This window comes from Sturnus vulgaris, chromosome 16, assembly GCF_052056855.1.
Source record: "Sturnus vulgaris isolate bStuVul1 chromosome 16, bStuVul1.hap1, whole genome shotgun sequence".
Taxonomy (NCBI): Eukaryota; Metazoa; Chordata; class Aves; order Passeriformes; family Sturnidae; genus Sturnus; species Sturnus vulgaris.
Window position 1 is genome coordinate 1389755 of NC_142258.1, and position 18900 is coordinate 1408654.

An 18900-nucleotide genomic window follows, 5' to 3' on the forward strand; every position below is an offset into this window, starting at 1 on the left:
TGGAAAACATGGGACATGTCTAGAAATGTGGGAAAATAGAGAGAAAATGAGGAAAAAATTATGGAAAAATGTGTGAAAACCCAGGGGAATGTGGGAAGTGTGCAAAAACATGGGGAAGTGTGAGGAAGCGTGGAAAAAAGATGGAAAAACATGGGGAAACGTGGGAAAATGTGGGAAAAATATGGAAAAACATGGGAAATGTGGGAAAATGCGGGGAAGAGTAAAAACACGGAGTAACACGGGGAAACGTGGGGGGGAAAAAAGGGAAAATAGAGGGAAAACATGTGACAACACGTGGGCAAACGTGTCCCCGCTGTGCCCTGGGCACGGGCTGGCCCCATCCCGGTGACAGCCACGCGTGGGGGTGGCTCTGTCCCCGCGGGGCTCCCGGCGTGTGCCGCGCCCTCTCGGCGCTCCCAATCCCCTCCCTCCTCATCCTCCCCATCCTCCCCTTCCTTTCCCTTCCCCTCCTCGGGGCGTCACCGCCCCACGCGCGTGTCCTCGCCCTCCCCCGCCCCCGCGGGTGGGCGTGGGGGGAACTCGGGGGGCCCCGGGGCCGGGCGGGGATGCTCGGAGAGGGGGGTTCGGGGATGAGCGGCCCCCGATGGGATGTAGCGGGCGGCTGCTGGGACCCGCCGGGGGCCGCCGCGCCTCGCTGCTCCTCACCATGATCCTGTTCTTCACCTACTTCTTCTCCTGCCTGCCCGGGCCCTGCGAGCCGCTGCCGCCCGCGCTGCTGCTGCCACCGCCCGCCGCGCTGCCCCTGGGGCCGGGGGAAGCGGCGGGGGGCTCGGGGGGCTCCGGGGGTTCGGGGGGTTCAGGAAGCCGCCGCTTCCCCCAAGCCATCATCGTGGGCGTGAAGAAGGGCGGGACGCGAGCGCTGCTCGAGTTCCTGCGGGCGCACCCCGGGGTGCGGGCGGTGGGTGCTGAACCCCATTTCTTCGACAGGTGCTACGAGAAGGGGCTGCGCTGGTACAGGTAAGGAGGAGCGGGGGGTGGGGGGAGTCGGTAATTAGAGCGGAGATGTGTTAATTGATGCCCGGGTTGGGATGTGGCGGCTCCGCAACAGGCGGGTCCCGGGAGAGAAATGGGGGTCGAGTTCCCTTCCCCCGCTGGGGAGGGTGGGGGTCCCGGCAGCTGCGACCCTCGCCTGGGCTGGGGAAGGGGCTGGCGCTGCTTTTGCGGGGTTGCTGTTGGAAGTCGGGAGCGCTGAGAGTCTCCTTGTCCCCGTGTCGCCGTTTTCTCCCTGTCCCCTTGTCCCTCTTGTCCCGTGTCCCCCCGTTCCCCTTGTCCCCGTGTCGCCGTTTTCTCCCTGTTCCCGCTTTCCTCCCTGTCCCCGCGTCCCCTCTGTCCCCGCTCCTCCCATCCCGCATCCCACCCGGCCAGGGATGAAGCCGGCAGCAAAAACCGAGTTCGTTTTAACTCCCCAGCTTTGCGATTTTAACCTTTAGCGCTTTATCCCCAGCCGTGCCCCCGTTTCCCCACCGGGTTCCTTTAGGAATTGTTTTATTCGTGTGGTTTAGGAAAAAAAAAAAAAAAAAAAAAAGATTGAGGACCTCGGGCTTGGTCCTGGCTGTGTTCGGGGAACGGACGAGGGGTGAATCCGTGGGATGCTCGGTGGGTTTGTGGCAAAGGGCGAAGCTGGAGCGATCCGAGGGGGTTTGTTGGTTTGTTTTTTGAGCGTTTCGATGGGATTGAACTCTTCAGGCGATAAAGCATTCGGAAGAGCAGCTACTGTGCATGTGGAGTGTATTAAACTCGCGTCTCCCGGCCAGCTCCAGAGCGGCTGGGCCAAGCGGAGTCGGGAGCGATAAGTCCCCTTGAAGCCGGTGATGGAATCTGCTCCGTTATTTTGAAGGCAATCCAAACGTGTGGATGTATGAAAGCGCCGTGGTGTTCTCGGGGAAACATCTGAAAATAATCAGAGGAGAAGCTCTCTGTCCTTCCTGCCTCTCCGTGCCCTTCTCCCCGAGCCCCGCGGGAATAATCGCATTTCTTCCTCGGTGTTTTTTGGGGGGAGGCTGCAGCTTCCCAATCCTCGCTAAAGTAACAACCTGTGAAAAATCAGCGTGTTTAATGGAAAGAGTAATTTTAGTGGTAATTTTACCCGCAGAGTTTCAGCTCTCTGAGCCCACATCTGGGCTGTAAAGTTACGACTTAACACACCTTCAAAACCCAGTAAGTAGCGACGCTTATTTTTATGGCTGCATTAATATCACCGTGATTTATGAGCTCATTCCTCAGCTCCGCTCGGGTCCGCGCTGCTCGAGGAGCAATAATGATGATCACTAATCTTTTTTTTTTTTTTTTTTTTTTTTGGGGGGGGGGGAGGGTGGTGAGGACTGCGAGACGGCTCTCGCTTGGCAGAATGGGAGTTTAATGACTGCGAGCGCGTAATTAAAGCGGGGAAGATCGAACGCTTTCATATCGCTCGGCGGAGCCCAGCGAGGCGCTCGTAGGACGGACCCGCAGAGAGAAGGAGAAATAAATCTTATTTTGGAAGAGATAAATCTTATTTGGGATGGCTCTGCTGCGATTTTGGAGTGCGGGAAGTGCTCGCAGGGAGCCTGGCCTGACACCAGGTTGGGGATGATCCCGCATGTGGTTGTGGTAAATTTGGAGAAACGGAGCGGGGAAGGTTTTTGGGGAGGATCCGCATCCTTTGGGGTGAGGCAAAATTCAGGAGATGTTTTGCTTTAACTCTGTATAAAGTGTGGTTTTAATCACACACACACAAAAAACTCTTTCCCTTCGCTTCCTCTCCTCTCTGCCTCTTGTTTTGTCTTCTCACAAGACCTCGAAGTGCCGAGGGATTTTATCGCCGGGAAAGCCAGACAGAGCTAAATGTTTAAAGCTGGGATGTGCTGGAGCGGAGGCAAAGAGAAGCTGGACAGAAAATCAGGTTTTTCCTATGGATATCTCAAAAGTGGTGTAAACATTTTTTAAATATTTGAACTTGCTAGGAAACTGAAATTACACCAACTGCTCCTCACGCCAAGATATTTGGCCCGAAGGCACCTGTAGGTTGTTGCTTGTCTTGAGTAAATGTGGAAAAAAAAAAATTCCCTTGGAAATATCACTCCAGAATTATTTTGTTCTTTCTTAGTAGCTCTGTCCTGTAGTGATTTCCCTGCTCTGGCAGGAGCATCTCCTCATGGGTGATGAGTAGTTTGCTCTAAGTTACTGACTGAAATAATTTATTCTTACTGGATTGTTTTATTTCATTTAAATTTGAAATAGCCCAAAGCCTCCTTTTTTTTTTTTTTTTTTTTTGAGCAGTAGTGAAATGTTCTGCAAAAGCATCTCCTACAGAATTCCTTGAGTTACTACAGCTTTAGCTAATTCTAAGAAGATTAAACACCTTTTTGAGGCTGCAGCATAAATGATTTAATGGCTAATGCAAGCGTGATGGGATGTTTTCTCCTCCAGCAAAACACGATTTTAATTTTTTTGGCCCTCAGTGCTGCTTGAAGGAAACCTAAATAAAAAGGTGATGCTGACGTGTCTGCTGCTGGTTTGGGGTGTGGGGGAGTCCCCTTTGGGAGCCTGGGACTGTAGGGAAATTCCCATTTTGTGGGAATATAGGTGAGGATAAATGTTAAAAACCGAACTGAATCCAAGTTGTTTGGGGTGATATTGAGAAATCCATTGCAAAAACTTGAGGAATCTGTGGGGGATGCGGGGCCAGGCCCTGCCTTTGCCTGTGGGGATTGAGGAAGAAAAAACATTTGTGGGGTGAAGGGGTTTAAGGTCTGGAACCCCCTCGGTGTGAGGGGAGCGGGTTTGGGCTCACCAGTGACATTTGGGACGTGTTCACCCCTCGTGTGGTGGGGCTGGGGCTCTCCAGTGCCACTGCTCTGCTCCCCTGGGGACGTTTTGGGGGCGTAGCAGCATCTTTGTGTGGGTTTGTTCCCTTTTTGGATGCCAGAGCTCGGCACAGCCTCGGGGATTTTGGGGCTGTGGGGAACGGGACAGGGAACAGCAGCTTTGGGGAGGAATGGCAGTGCTGGGAGAGGGGCCTGGGCTGCAGGAAAGGGAATTCACCTTTGAGGGAATCGTGTGGAAAGCCCTGAGCCTGCCACAGCTCACCCCAAAAAATCTCCTCATCCCCATCTGCCAAAACTTTGCGGCAAGGTCGGCTCCGTGTGAATCGGCTTTTCCTCTGTCTCGTGTTTCCTTGTGTGATCTGGGATCCCTGTCCCTCTTTTCCTCTTTTCCATCCTGTCTTCCTGCTTTTTCCAAGAGCCAAAGGAGGATTTAGGCAGGAATGGTGCTGGGCCAAGGCTCCCTCCACCCTTCCCATCCCTTGGGATTGAGCCCTGGAAGCTGCACACACCGGATTTGTGGGAATTGTAAAGAATTCCCTATTTTCACACGGTTTGGACCCAGAAGTAGTAAAAAGTACTATGGGATGTCTAGTGATTGTCCAGGCTGGAGCTCTGAAGATAAAAGGACACGAGGAGCTGGGATCCCCACCGAGCATCCTCTGGCCCTGCAGAGCCAGCCCAGAGCTCCGACACTCTCAGACGCCAAATTTAACTTTTCGTTGTCATTTTTCTGCCCCATCCAACGCGAAAATTGGCACGGGGGGAGGGAGGAAAAACTCTCCGTGAGGGTTCCTCATCCCTCTGTGCCCCTTCTGGTCTATCCCAGCTCGGCAGCACCTCCGGGAAGGTGCAGAGGGAGAGCAGAACTCCCTGATTGTGGCGTTTTTTTCCTCCCCTCCCTTTCCCCAACCCCATTCACAGGAGCTAATAACGCTCTTGAAAGGCATCCAGGATTTCTTGAGCCAGACTTTGTTATGTCGGAACCTCGCAACCCCGATGCCTTTGAGCGACAGGGGAAGGACGCGGCTGCGGCGCTGCTCTTTTGACTTTTGCCGGGAGTTTTATTGGCAGCTGAAAAGTGGAGCTGAGTCGGTGCCTCGAGGGTTTTTTGTTTTTTTGGTTTTTTTTGTGCGCGCCGTGATTGTACAGACACATCGAGACACTCTATAGCGCGGGCTGCTGAATAAAATCAGCTCCTCCCGAGCCACCAGGCTGCGTTTTTGGCACCGTTCTGGTGTCCCCTTGCAGCGCCAGCTTTTCACAGGGAAGCTCCAAGGTGGGAAGAGGCGAAGGAATGTGGCCGGAGCGGGATGGATGCACGGAGCTGCTCCGGGACATGATCTTTAATTCATTGGCCCCGCTAATCTCTCCTCCTGATGGGCTCCATTTCAGCGCTGCCGCCTCAGAGCAGCCCTTGTTTTCCCGGGGCATTCGCAGACGCTCAGCCCTGTAACTTCTCGCCTTTATTACTTTGCAATCTTTTCTCCTTTTTTTTTTTCTTTTTTTTTTTTTTTTCCACTTCCATTCATAAGTGAGACCTTTCTGTCTCACCATCCCGGATCCTCACCCCCCCTCTTTGGGAAATGAAACCTCAAGTACAAAGAAAACATGCGAGAAACCTGAGAAAAATCTGATTTTAACTGAGAATAAGATACTGTAAAGCTTTTATTTAGGCGTAGTGTTTTGCATTGGCTTTTATGCACTGTTTTAAACCCAGCCCTATTCTTAGGATCAGGTTTAAGCGCTGGGTGCCCCCGTGGCAGCCGGATGGATTTCCCTGATGTTGTGCCCCTGTTTTCTGCTCCCTAACACACACCCAGCTCTGCCCGGCCTTGGGAAGCAATCCATAATTCGTGCAAAGTTTGGTTTTCTGCAAACTGCTTTCACGTGGGATTAAAAATAGCTTTTACTGCCACGATGAGGAATTAACATTTGAAACCATTTAAAGGGCTCCCAGACAGGGATTGCTGCGGCTGGGCAGAGACAGGAGCTGTGCCTGTCCTGTTTTGGGGGGTCAGTGATGGGGTGAGGAGCACAGCTCAACCCTCCTGCTCCTCATTTCCACCCTCTTATTCCTTAATTTCCACACGGCCGCGTTTTCTTCCCGATCCCATCAAGAGCTTCTTGCTGACCCAAGCAGGTTTGGGAGCCTGGATTTGAGCCTGGCTCAGCCTCCAGGCGAAATGAAGTCGGGTTTTTCCTTGTGCTGTTGCTCAGATCGTGTCAGGCTCGAGTGATTGGAGCTGAGTGTTAATGTTGGCTGGGATTTTGGGGATAAAAGTCGCGACTTGTAGGGTGGAAGGAGCCCTGCTCTTCCCGGCTCAGGAATGCTTCCCTTGTCTCTGGCTCTGTTAAATAAACGGGGGGATTACACCTAGGGTGGGCAGGAGTAACCTGAGGTCCTGAAGGATTTCAGATCTGCCAGGATTTGTATCCCAGAATGCTTAAATACACCTAGAAATCACGGGGCTGGTTGAAAAAAATATATTATACTTAATATTATAATGAATACCTTTGGAAAAGGCTTCTTCATTCCTGTCCTTTATCGTGAGCTCTCTGTTGTAACCTCAGGGGGTAGAAGTTGAAATATTGAAACGTGGCTTTTTTTTTTTTTTTTAAACCTATGTAACTCCAGAGAAGTTTTGAAAATATGTCAAATATTGCCAAAAACATTCACCAAGAGCCAGGAAAGCCGCAAGGCTTCTGTTAGTGGAATCATTGAAAGCTTGGAGAAATAATCACTGCAATGTAAAGGAAAGTTTGGGAGTTTCTCCTTAAAGGTATTATGTGGATTTTTTTTGCCCTCGATTATTTTTAGATAAGTGACAGAAGGTGGAAAAGGCCGGTGGATTTAGAGGGTGCTTTCATGCAAGGAGAGACAATTACTTAAGAGAGTTCAAAGCTTATTTATAAAACAGTAATTACCTTCCCCTGGGATGGAGACGGGCAGCTCTGGCGGCGGGGAGGGGGTTCCAGCACTTAATTGGCAAAGATGCTTAAAAGCTTCCCCCTGACCTTTTCCAAAACTTTCTGCTGCAACAGGCTCGGGCAGAGATTGAAAACCTGCCCAAGGAAAGGCCAGGTTTAATACCAAGACTTAGCTCTAAATGGCTTTTCAAAGGGCTGTGGAAATCCTCCTGCTTAGGGAGCCCGTGGTGTCAGAGGGAGGGAGGGATGAGGGATGGATGGATGATGGATGGATGCTCCAAATCTTCAGGACAGGGTTCTGGGAACAGGATGGGACAGGGATGGATGCTCCAGGTCTGGGAATAGGATGGGACAGGGATGGATGTTCCAGGTCTGGGAATAGGATGGGACAGGGATGGATGCTCCAGGTCTGGGAATAGGATGGGACCTGAGCCTGGCAGCTCCCTCCTCACATTCTGGCTCTTAGGGTGGCCAAAATATTAAAGTGATGTTAAAGTGCACAGGGATGTTCTGAGAGGCTCCTGTGGGATTTGGTTGGAAGCCTGGGCTGGTCCAGGGCAATGGTTTAAGATGAGTCTTTGGTTTCCTGTGGGAATTCGTGGAATTGTGGAATGGTTTGTGTTGGGAAGCACCTCAAAGATCAACCCATGGCAGGGACGCCTTCCACTGTCCCAGGCTGCTCCAAGCCCTGTCCAGCCTGACCTGGAACACTTCCAGGGATCCAGGGGCAGCCACAGCTTCTCTGGGCACCCTGTGGGCCTCCCCAAATTCACCCCACGTGAAGAACAGCCCAAACCCCCCAATCACACCGTGGCAAACCCGTGGTGGCTGCAGCCCTGAGCTTTCCCCATGGCACGGTTGAGGTCTCACTCAGATTTTACACACTCACCTTTTGTGGTGATGGTCCTGGCTGGAAAATTCCCAGCAGCTCCTTGGATTTCCCCTCCTTGTCCCTCTGGCTCAGAGACAGCTCAGAGATCACAGGAATCTTCAGAATGATTCAAGCATCCCTTAAGTGAGTCACTCTGGAGCTGAGGACTCGTTTGAGATGCAAATGTGGAGGTGGCAGGATGGGCACTGGGAGGCTGAAGGGGCACAGGGGCAGCTGAGGGGGGTCCTGCAGGTCACCCCAGAGCTCGGGGTCAGTGTCCAGCTCCTGTGATTCCAGGGCTTGTGGAGAGCAGGGAGGAACCAGAGCTGAGATGGCCCAGAGAGCCTGACCTGGAGCACGTGGAGTGCTGGTCCCACACTGAAATGTGGGGAGAAATGGCTGAAATTCAGAAATTCTGAAATTTGGGCTGTTAAAACACGTGCATGGAATGATTTAGGCAGCCTGGGATAAGAGGAGAATTTGGGAGTGGGATGAGCTGCTGGGCTCCTCCTGGCAGTGACTTTGGTGTATTCCACCGAGGAAATCTCGTGGCAGGCAGGGACACGAGGGGAACAAACTCCTCTGTCCTCAGCGAGGGGGTGGCAGGAGCCTCCCAAACCCCCGGGGCCGCTCTGCATCTTAACACAGAATTGATCAGGAGCAGGAGAGAATTACATTAATAGAGTCACTTGTCACTGAGGTCTTATTAGGAATCTCCACTCATTAGTGTGGAGAGAACGAGGCTGTGACCTTGTTAACGCCCTTGGGCAGGGAAAGGCTGAGTGACCACTTTGCTATTGATTTCTTGATTTTATTGATTTTAACCCCTGAGCTGTGGCCGTGGCCGTGGGCACACCTGGAGAGTTTCGTGTAACTGGAATGAAAAACTGGAATCCCCTTCCCTGCCCCGTCCACACCCTCCAGGCTGATTCAGCCGGGAATTCGCGGCCTCCTTATGCAAATAAAAAAATAAATAAATAAAAGGACGCGCCGGTGATTGATGGCGAGGGCCAAACAAAGTGACAGGTCCCGTCCCCCGAGGCCACATCCCGGCCCTGCTCGGCGGGGGCTGCCGGCTCCTCCTGCCTTGTGCAACTTCCCAGCTGCTCCAGAGCCTCAGCATCCCAAATCCTGGGGCTTGGGGAGCTGCTCCTGCCCCCCAATGCTCCCCCGGGCCAGGGCAGGATGGACCCGCTGGGAGTGCAGGACTTGGCTCAGGTTTGGGGTCGGTTTTGGGTTCTGCATGGCAGGAAGGGATGGAGCGTGTGCAGGGAAGGGAATGGAGCTGGGAAAGGGCTGGAGAATTCCTGAGGGAGCTGGGAAGGGGCTCAGCCTGGAGAAAAGGGGGATCAGGGGGAATTTGTGGCTCTGCACAGCTCCCTGACAGGAGGGGACAGCCAGAGGGGATTTGGGATCTGCTCCAGGGAACAGGGACAGGAGGAGAGGGAACGGCCTCAGGCTGGGCCAGGGGAGGTTTAGGGTGGATTTTGGGAGAATTTCCTCCTGGAAATGCTGCCCAGGGCGGGGATGGAGTCCCTGGGGGGATTTAACAGCCCTGTGGATGTGGCACTTGGGGATTGGATGATCTTCGAGAACTTTTCCAACCATGATTCCTCAACTCCGTGTTTCCTCCCGTGGGTGACATCAAGCTCCCGTCAGGGCAGGATCCCAAAATGCCTCTGCCATCTCCGCAGCCCTACATCAGATTATTTAATTTGATTTTATTTCCCCCTCTCTGGACGTTTCTATCGGTGCTGGTTGTGCCCGAATGTTTTTTTCCTGCCTGTGCCCCGAGCTCCCCGCTAATTCCAAGTGACAAATCCCCCCCCCCCGCCCCTTCCACGGCCACCCAGCCAGGGAGGAAATGTCCATTAAGTGGAAGCGAAAGAAATCCTCCAATTACCGGCAGCGCGGAGGGGCTCGATCGGTGCCATCGATCGCTCCTCGCTGCCGCTGTCGATACCTGCAGCCGGGGAGGGAGGGAGGGAGGGCAGGGGACACGCACGGATGTCCCCGCGGTCCCCGGAGTGCCGGAGCCTCTCCAGGGCTGCCTCTGGCTTTTCCCAGCCCCATCCCTGTGAGAGCCAGCCCGGCGGGATGCGCAGCCGGAGGGACGGTTTTTTTTTTTTTTTTTTAATTCTTCTTCCCCAAAGTCATCGGTCGCTTCCTCCTCTGCTTCCCAAATTCATCTTCCGAAGCCACACAAGCCTGAGAAAAAATTTCGAGGGGTCGCTGCCAAGTACTTAGAGCCGAGAGTTTGGGTTTTGTTGAGGGAAGGCATCGTTTGTGTGCATGAAAAGGCGGTTTTTGGGGGGAACGTCCCCCCCCCGCCGTGTCACAGCCCCGAGCGTGACAAACCTGCATCCGCTCCGGGCCGCCGGAGCCGCTCCTGCACAAAGGAGCCGTCGGGCAGGGCTGGGCTGCTGCCAGCGGGACAAGGGACACAGGCGTCCCCAAGGGCTGATCGGGCCCGTGGGGCAGGGCCCGGGTGGGAACATCCCCATCCACGGGGGGAGTGGGATCCATGGGATTTCACCTGCTGTGCTCAGGCACCGTCCTGCCCTGGCCTCCCGGGGTTTTTTGGGATGGTGGCTGCATCCTGCATCCCAGATGGGCTTCAGATTTCATTGCCAGAGCCAAGATTTGAATTCCAATGGGCTTTGGTGTTGGTTTGGAGCTGGTGGGAGCCAGGAGGTTTGGAGGGAGGATGGGGAGCTCAGAGCTTGTTTTGGATGGTGTGGGATGGAAGGATGGATGGATGGATGGATGGATGGATGGATGATGGATGGATGGATGGATGGATGGATGGATGATGGATGATGGATTGATGGATGATGGATGGATGGATGGATGGATGGATGGATGGATGATGGATCCGATGATGGATGGATGATGGATGGATGATGGATGATGGATGGATGGATGGATGGATGGATGGATGATGGATCCATGGATGGATGATGGATGGATGATGGATGATGGATGGATGGATGATGGATGGATGATGGATGGATGGATGGATGGATGGATGGATGATGGATGGATGGATGATGGATGGATGATGGATGGATGATGGATGATGGATGATGGATGATGGATGATGGATGGATGATGGATCATGGATGGATGATGGATGGATGATGGATGATGGATGGAAGCACGGTGGGTTCTGGTTCTGTGACAGTTCCATGTTGGTGTCACCCCTGGCAGGTTGCTCCAGGCCACTCATGTCCCCAGGGCTGTGGTTGTGTCCCCAGGGCTGTGGTTGTGTCCCCAGGGCTGGGGTTGTGTCCCCAGGGCTGTGGTTGTGTCTCTCTGGGTGTTTGTATCACTTCACTCACGTTGTCCCAGTTGGTGATGGAGGTGTCCCCAGCCCCCCCAGGTCCCTGGTCTGGTTTAGGGAACCCCCAGGGACAATCACCCCAGTGTCCCCCAGCCCCTGGGGTGTGATGGCAGAGGGGACATTGCCTGTGCTGAGCTCAGACCCACAGGACATCCCAAACTGGGGCAGACCCATTGATCCAACTCCTCCCTGCTGAGGAGCCCAGCCCAGAGGGGAGCAGAGGTGACCTCAGAGCCCCCAGCCCTGGGCAGGGGATGGGGCTGGGACCCCCAGAGTGTCACCCTCATTAGCCTGAGTGTGACATGCTGGTTAATTACCCCCTGTGCCATCAGAAGGGCCGTGTGGGGCTGATGTCACTCGGCCACCGTGTCCCTGCCCCGTTTGATGTCGTTACAAGGCAGATAATGAGGGACAGCCTTGTTCAGTTCTGATCTCGCTGTGAATATTAAAAATTCATATTTCGCTGCTTTGAGGAGGATCAGGAGGAGTGTGAGGGTGTCCTGCATCCACGGACTGAGCAGGGATCACACCCAGGCCATGTTAAAGGCTCATAAAACCTGAATTAGTGACCAGGAAGTGTGAGGGGGAGATTCCTTTCGGCATTAATCACTCTGGTGGTGCAGGAGTTTTTCTGAACGTGTTTTTCTAGGCAAAACGCCTTTAAAGAAAGGCTTACAGGTTTAGTGAGCACCCAGCTCCAGCTGTGTCCAGCTGTGGGAGCCTCCTGTCAGCATCACAACCAAACAAGCTGCTGCAAGTGTCAACGCACACCTGGATCTTGGGGGGGTTTCTGGTTTCAGGACACCGAGGGCTGATGATTTCCACACTCAGCTCTGTGTGTGTGATGTACCCAGCCCTGACCCCAAAAGCAGCCCCAAAACCCCACTCCTGCTGGAGTTGAGTAGATGGGCACAGAGCAGGGGTGAGCAGAGCCCTTTGGAATGAAATCTGGCTGTGGGACCCCCTGAGCTGAGCTGGGGAGCTCTTGGGGACAGATCTCACTCTGTGCATGCAGCTAAACATAAATTACAGCACGATCTGGGTGGAGGATGGGGTGGGAACTCCTCTGGTTTTATTAGGAATCCCCAGGGATTTGATGATTTTTGAGTCATGGAGCCTTGGCACAGGGAGAGTTTCAGTTTTTACTCGAAGCCAGCATGTCCTGAAGACAAGAAAACTGTGCAGGAGCCAGGAGAGCCATGGCCTGTGTGAGTGTGCAGAGCTGTGATTGAACAATCCCAGTTTGAGCTGGAAGTGACTGGAGGTGGTTCCTGTTCTTCTGACCTGCAGCAAAACCTCAGCAGCAGAGGTTATGAAACCATTTGGAGATGTAAACATCTCCCAAACCATCTCCCATGCCATAAAATCCCCCCAATCATTTCCCAAACCATCTCCCATGCCATAAAATCCCCCAAACCATCTCCCAAACCATCTCCCAGGCCATAAAACCCCCCAAATCATCTCCCAAACCATCTCCCATGCCATAAAATCCCCCAAACCATCTCCCAAACCATCTCCCAGGCCATAAAACCCCCCAAATCATCTCCCAAACCATCTCCCAGGCCATAAAACCCCCCAAATCTTTTCCCAAACCATCTCCCAGGCCTTTAAAACCCTGAAACCATCTCCCAAACCATCTCCCATGCCATAAAATCCCCCCAATCATCTCCCAAACCATCTCCCATGCCATAAAGTCCCCCCAATCATTTCCCAAACCATCTCCCAGGCCATAAAATCCCCCAAACTGGAGGATGAAGGACGGTGTCTCACTGCGATTTTAGGATCAGATGAGAGCAGTGGGGAGCAGCAGGAGGTGGCAGGCGCTGGGGCAGGGGCCGGGGGTGTCCCCAAACCGGGCAGGTTCGTCCTGTGCCACCTCACCCCGCTCAGTTTGAGGCTCCCCCATCACCGTGCAGGACAGAGGGGAACAACTGGAAAAGAACAAGGAAAACTGTTGCCACTTCAAAACCCAGCTCGGAATTGATGCCAGGCCTCCAACAGAGACTGATGCTCCTTTCTTCTCCCGTTAATTAATTCCTTTGCCTGCAGTGAGTTTCCATCTTTTATTTGTGCAGCAATCAAAGGCAGCGAGGCTCACATTAGGAACAGACCCATCCAACCTTTTTTTTAATCTTCCTGTCTCAGCTCCTCGCCCTCTCCCCGTGCTGCCACGCTGCAGCTGAAGCACAGATGCCAAGAGATGGCTTTGCTGGAGGAGGGAAAGGGGCAGAGTTTGCTCCCAGCAGGTCTCCTTTGGTGCACAGAGGAGGAGGAAAAGGGTTGGGTTCTGCTCACAGAGACACAAACAGGCAATTACGGGGTCACCTGAGAAGTGCCTGGTGATTTACAGCATCGTTAAAAGGTGATGGTAAAAGCAGGGAAGATTTGTAGCATCTGCATGGAAACCCCGTCCCTGACCCTCACACCCCAGATAGAGAGAGATGAAATATCCAGGGAGCCTGGGGATGGCTTTGAGGGAGAGCCCTGCACATCTGGCAATGCTTGGCCTGATCCTGAAACCCCTGGGCCGTGTGTAATGAAATGTAATTCCCTCCTTGGCCCTGCTGTGGGCTGGGAGAGGCTCTGGCTGCATGGTGGAAGAGGAAGGAGCAGCCAAAGTTTTGGAAAAGAAGAGGTTTTGGAAGCCTGGTCACTGAGAATTTTCGACTTTTCTCCAGGAGAACTCTGCTTTTGAGCTGAGGCTGTGGAGAAACTTCCAAAATTGAATGACAGAATTAAGATCACGGGTGTGTAATTTGAATAGAAGTGTGTGATTTCACAGGGTGGAAAACTTTAGAATTTAAGGTCTTAGAATATAGTAATAAATGTAAAGCAAGATGGAGGTTTTAGGGCAGAGGTTTTGTCTTTCTTCTTCACTTTCTTCTTCACCTTCTTCTCCATGGGTTTGGGTGATATTGTGTGATTGGGTAGAAAATTCTGCATTGCGAGTCATGGGTGGTTGGTTATTGGGTTAAAAGTAAAAATAATTTAGGTGTCATTTCTTAATTGGACAGTCTACCCTTAAAAGGCCTTGTAGAGAGAGAAATACATCTCCATTTTTAGTTTGTTAGCTTGAAGTGCTGTAGAACTCGTGGTTTGTGGGACTGTAATATAGATAAGAACTAGTAAATATCTGAGTTCAAAATTCAAGAATTATCATCCCACTCATTTAATCCCGACCCTGGAAAAAGAAGATAAACCAGCACAAAGCTGGGCTGTGCTGGGAGCTGTGGGGAGCAGGGGCATGGAAAGGAAATCAGCTGCAGTGGGGAGAGAGCCAGGGCTGGGATCTTCCTGCCTGGGGGAAGCTCAGCCTGAGCCAAAGAGCAGCTCTGGGGTCTGTCCCCAAGGCCAGCACGGAGTGACAGCTCTGGCTGCCCTTGGACAGATCCTGCCTGGGTCTCCTGGGCTGCTGGACCTGCTCCTCCTCCCTGGGGAGTCTCAGAGCTCCAGGAGCTTTGGTTGTCCTGCTCCATCCTGGCGTTTGCAGTTCTGGATTCTGGTCCCTCTTTGGATGTTCTGATTGTCAGAGGGAAGAAATCCTGGCTGGAGGTGAAGGGTGGGAGGAGTGGGCTGGGGGGAGAAGGTGGTTTGGGGTCCCACACCACGACTGGGATAGCCTGGAACTGTTATCCCATGTTCTATCCCATGTTTTATTCCATGTTATCCCATGTTACCCCATGTTTTATCCTATATTATCCCATGTTATCCCATGTTTTATCCCATATTATCCCATGTCTTATCCCATGTTTTATCCCATCTGTTTTCCCATATTTTCCCTATATTTTATCTCATATTATCCCATGTTTTTTCCTGTGTTATCCCATGTGTTATCCCACGTTTTATCCCATTTTATCCCATGTTTTTTTCCATATTATCCCATTCTATCCCATGTGTTACCCCATGTGTTTTCCCATATTTTCCCCATGTTTTATCCCATGTTATCCAGTGTGTTATCCCATGTTTTATCCCACATTATCCCATGTTATCCCATGTGTTATCCCGTGTTTTACCCCATGTTATCCCATGGGGCAGTGCTGGGCTCCAGCTCGGAATTCCACCTCCCCCTGAAATGTTTTGGGCAAGCAGGGATTTTTCAGGGAGAGAATTCTGCAGCTCAGAGGGCCAGGTTGGCCTCGAGCTGGGAATGAGCAGGGATGGAGGGTGCACGTGTTTTTCAGGGAACAGGGGATGGGAAAAGCAGCAGATGTCTGATGGAGTAAGTGCAGAAATTTGGGCCAGATGGCTGCAGGGACTGAGATGGGGAATAATTCCCGAAGTCTTTGCTCTCCACAGCAGGATTAGGGCATTGCAATCTCTTCCTCTCCCGTTTGGTGGCTTTGGGCAGAGCTCCTGATGCTGTTTGTGACCTGCAGGGATTTGGGGAATTGTTCTCCCGGGGTGGAAATGGTGAGCAGAACGCAGGGAGCAGGGGATGGTTTGTGAGGATGATTTTCCAAAATCCTCTGTGTCCCAGCAGGGTCTGACCACACAGATGGGTCCTGGGGGAGGCTGGAATGAGGGAATTCCAGACTGGTGTGGTTGGAAAGGACTTTAAAAATCATCCAGTTCCAATCCCGACACCTCCCACTATCCCAGGGTGCTCCAATCCCTGGCCTTGGGCACTTCCAGGGATCCAGGGGCAGCCACAGCTTCTCTGGGAATTCCATCCCTGTCTCTCCCCACTCTCCAAGCCAGGAATTCCTTCCCAAAATCCTGCCCAAATCCCCCCTTTTCCAGTGTGAAGCCATTCCCTGTGTCCTGTCCCTCCATCCCCTATCCCAAATCCCTTTCCAGCTCTCCTGGAGCCCCTTTAGGGCTCTGACATCTCCCTGGAGCTTTCTCTTGTCCAGGCTGAAAAGGGAGATTTGTGGTTTAGGAGAAATTTAAAAATTAATTTTTTTTAGGTGATCTTTATGTAAAAAAAAAAATCCAACCAAAAAGTTTCTACGAGAGGAAAGGCATGGTAGAAACAGAAATTGCAGTTTCATCAAGGTGGAAATCCTAAATAATCCAAAACTAAGCCAGGCTGCAGGTTTGGAAGTTGCTTTCTTTCCTTGTATGAGGAGAAGGAGAAAAAAAAAAAAAATCAAACGTGTGTATAAAGCCTGTTGCAAGGAAATGAATTGCAAATAAGAAAAACAAATTCAAGTTAATTCCTCTTTTCCAAGCAGGCTCCATTCAGTGTTTTGGGAGTCAGGGGATTTAGGGATCTGGAGATAGCCTCAGTGTTTTTGGGTAACAAGTACAAACTGTAGCAGCTTTTAAGGCTTCAGAAGCTGTTTCTGATTAGGATCTTTTCTTTTGACAACTTTTTTTTCTTTTCAGGGGGAAAAAAAAAAAAGGAGGGGGGAGGAGGAAAGGGCTTTTTGTAACACAGTTGGGTTAGAGATGAGGGAAAATCTGTTTGAAATATGCAGGGACCTGAAAGCAAATCTTGAGTGAATAATAAGTTTAACTGACCTTAAAATATCCCATTGCCATGAGGGATTTGAGAGTAATACTTCAAATGGATTTTTGATGAGGCTCTGCAGGCTGTGGGGAATTGAATATTTTTACCCAACACGTTTTCTGATCTAAATTTTCACAATAACTGGGAAAAAAAAAAAAAAAAAAAAAGAAATAAAACTATTTGGGAATGCCTAAAGAAGGGTTGGGATTGTGTTGTTTTACTCTAAAGCTGCTGCTGTGCAGGGAAAAACCAATTTGCTGCAAGGTCACTTTTCAGAACTATTTTTATTCCCTGATATTTAAATTAAATCCTGGAGCAGAATTCCTCCTGGCTGCCTGTGTGGAGTCCTTGGCATTCCAGGGGGGGATCCAGGGGGGATTATCCCAGTGCCCACTGGACCCTGCTGTGGTGTCACTGTCCCCAGAAGCCCCAAATCACATCCAGACCATCCCTGGGGTCGCTTCTCCCTCCAATAAAAGCCAGCAGCACTTCCTGGGCTGTCCTGCTGCCTGTCCATCTGTCCATCCGTCCTTCCAGAGGGGACAATTCCATCCTGAAGGACAGAGGGATGTCCCCAGGGGAGCCAAGGGCTCCATTCCTTCCCCCCATCCTGCAGCACAGAGTGACATTGTGTCAGTCCCTTGCCCTGAGGGACAAAGCTCAGGCTGTGCCACGAGAGGTTTAGGTGGGATTTTAGGAAAAAATTCCTTCCTGGAAATGCTGCCCGGCCCTGGCACAGCTGCCCATGGGGATGTGGCACTTGGGGACACGGGGCAGTGCTGGGAAAGGCTTGGATTGATTTGGGATTGGATTGGACTGGATTGGGTTGGGTTGGATTGATTTGGGATTGGATTGGATTGGGTTGGATTGGATTGGATTGGATTCATTTGAGATTGGATTGGATTGGATTGGGTTGGATTGATTTGGGATTGTGTTGGGATGGGTTGGGGTGGATTGGATTGATTTGGGATTGGATTGGATTGGATTGGATTGGATTCATTTGAGATTGGATTGGATTGGGTTGGATTGATTTGGGATTGGATTGATTTGGGATTGGATTGGGTTGATTTTCCAGCCTCAGCAGTTCTGTGATCCCAGTTCATGCCCTGCACCAGCATTCTGGTCCCAAATTTTCCTGGATCATTTTTAGGGAGAAATTTGGAGCCCCATGACATGTGAGTGCAATTCCCACCTCCCAGCCTCCCTCTCTTTGCTGCTCCCAGTCCTGGAATGGGAGGAGAGCCCAAATCTGGGATCATCCCAGCAGGTGCCGTGTCCCCATCCCCAGGGATGAGGATGGGGACACTGCAGGGGATGTCCCACGGGTGGGGGGGCTGCCAGCAGCAGAGGGAGGATTTGGGAAATGCTCCTGAACATCCCACCCTGCAGGGCTCCAGCAGCAAACAAGCTCCCAGTGTCGTGGTGCCATGGCAGGAACGCCTCCTGGCCCCCTGCCTCTCCCTGAGCTCCAGACAGCCCCGGATTTTCCCTCCCTTGCATTCAAAAAGGGGGAAAAAAGGGAAAATTGTGGAGCTGCAGCAGCTGCCAGGCTTGGGAAGATCCCTCCCCTTCACATCCCAGGGACACAGAGCACACAGGGTCCTGCTTGGGCACTGCCTCGGCTTCCTGGGCAGTGGCAATCCCACAGAAATGTGGGATCATTGATGCCATTGATCCCACGGAAATGTGGGATCATTGATGCCATTGATCCCACAGAAGTGTGGGATCATTGATGCCATTGATCCCATAGAAATGTGGGATCATTGATGCCATTGATCCCACAGAAGTGTGGGATCATTGCCTTGCTCCTGGCTGGGGTGGGGTTGGCTCTGGGAATCTGTAGAATCCTGGAATCATGGAAAGGTTTGGGGTGGAAAGGACCTTAAAGCCCATCCAGTGCCACCCCTGCCGGGGCAGGGACACCTCCCACTGTCCCATGGTGCTCCAAGCCCCATCCAGCCTGGCCTGGGACACTTCCAGGGATCCAGGGCAGGCACAGGGAGCTGCATTTAGGGGATGTTTTTAGCCTGGGTGTTACCAGACACCCAAACTGTGCTGCTGTTCCTGAATCCATGGCTGTGCTATCCAGGGCTTTTCCTCAGCAGAGGCTGGTCCTGAAGCTCCTGCAGCCTTTGGATCCCTTGGAGTTTCCAGTCCTTTGGATTCCTTGGAGTTTCCAGTCCTTTCAATCCTTTGGTGTTTCCAGTCCTTTGAATCCCTTGGAGTTTCCAGTCCTTTAAATCCTTTGGTGTTTCCAGTCCTTTGGATTCCTTGGAGTTTCCAGTCCTTTCAATCCCTTGGAGTTTCCAGTCCTTTGGAACCCTTGGAGTTTCCAGTCCTTTCAATCCCTTGGAGTTTCCAGTCCTTTGGATCCTTTGGAATCCCTGAGTTTGGAAAAGCCCTCTGAGATCACCGAGCCCAACCCTTCCCCAGCACTTCCAGGACCACCACCCATGTCCCCAAATGCCACATCCACAGA

The 18900-nt window shown here is 52.0% G+C and overlaps 1 protein-coding gene across 1 annotated transcript in view; it reads left to right on the forward strand.

Annotated features, from left to right (window-relative positions):
- Positions 1-604: 604 nt before the first annotated feature.
- The window catches only part of HS3ST6 (heparan sulfate-glucosamine 3-sulfotransferase 6), a 31826-nt gene continuing 13530 nt past the window's right edge, over positions 605-18900 (forward strand). Inside the window, exon 1 of the mRNA XM_014886376.2 lies at positions 605-978. Within this exon, the coding sequence (XP_014741862.1) occupies positions 605-978 (374 nt within the window). The remainder of the gene's footprint in view (positions 979-18900) is intronic.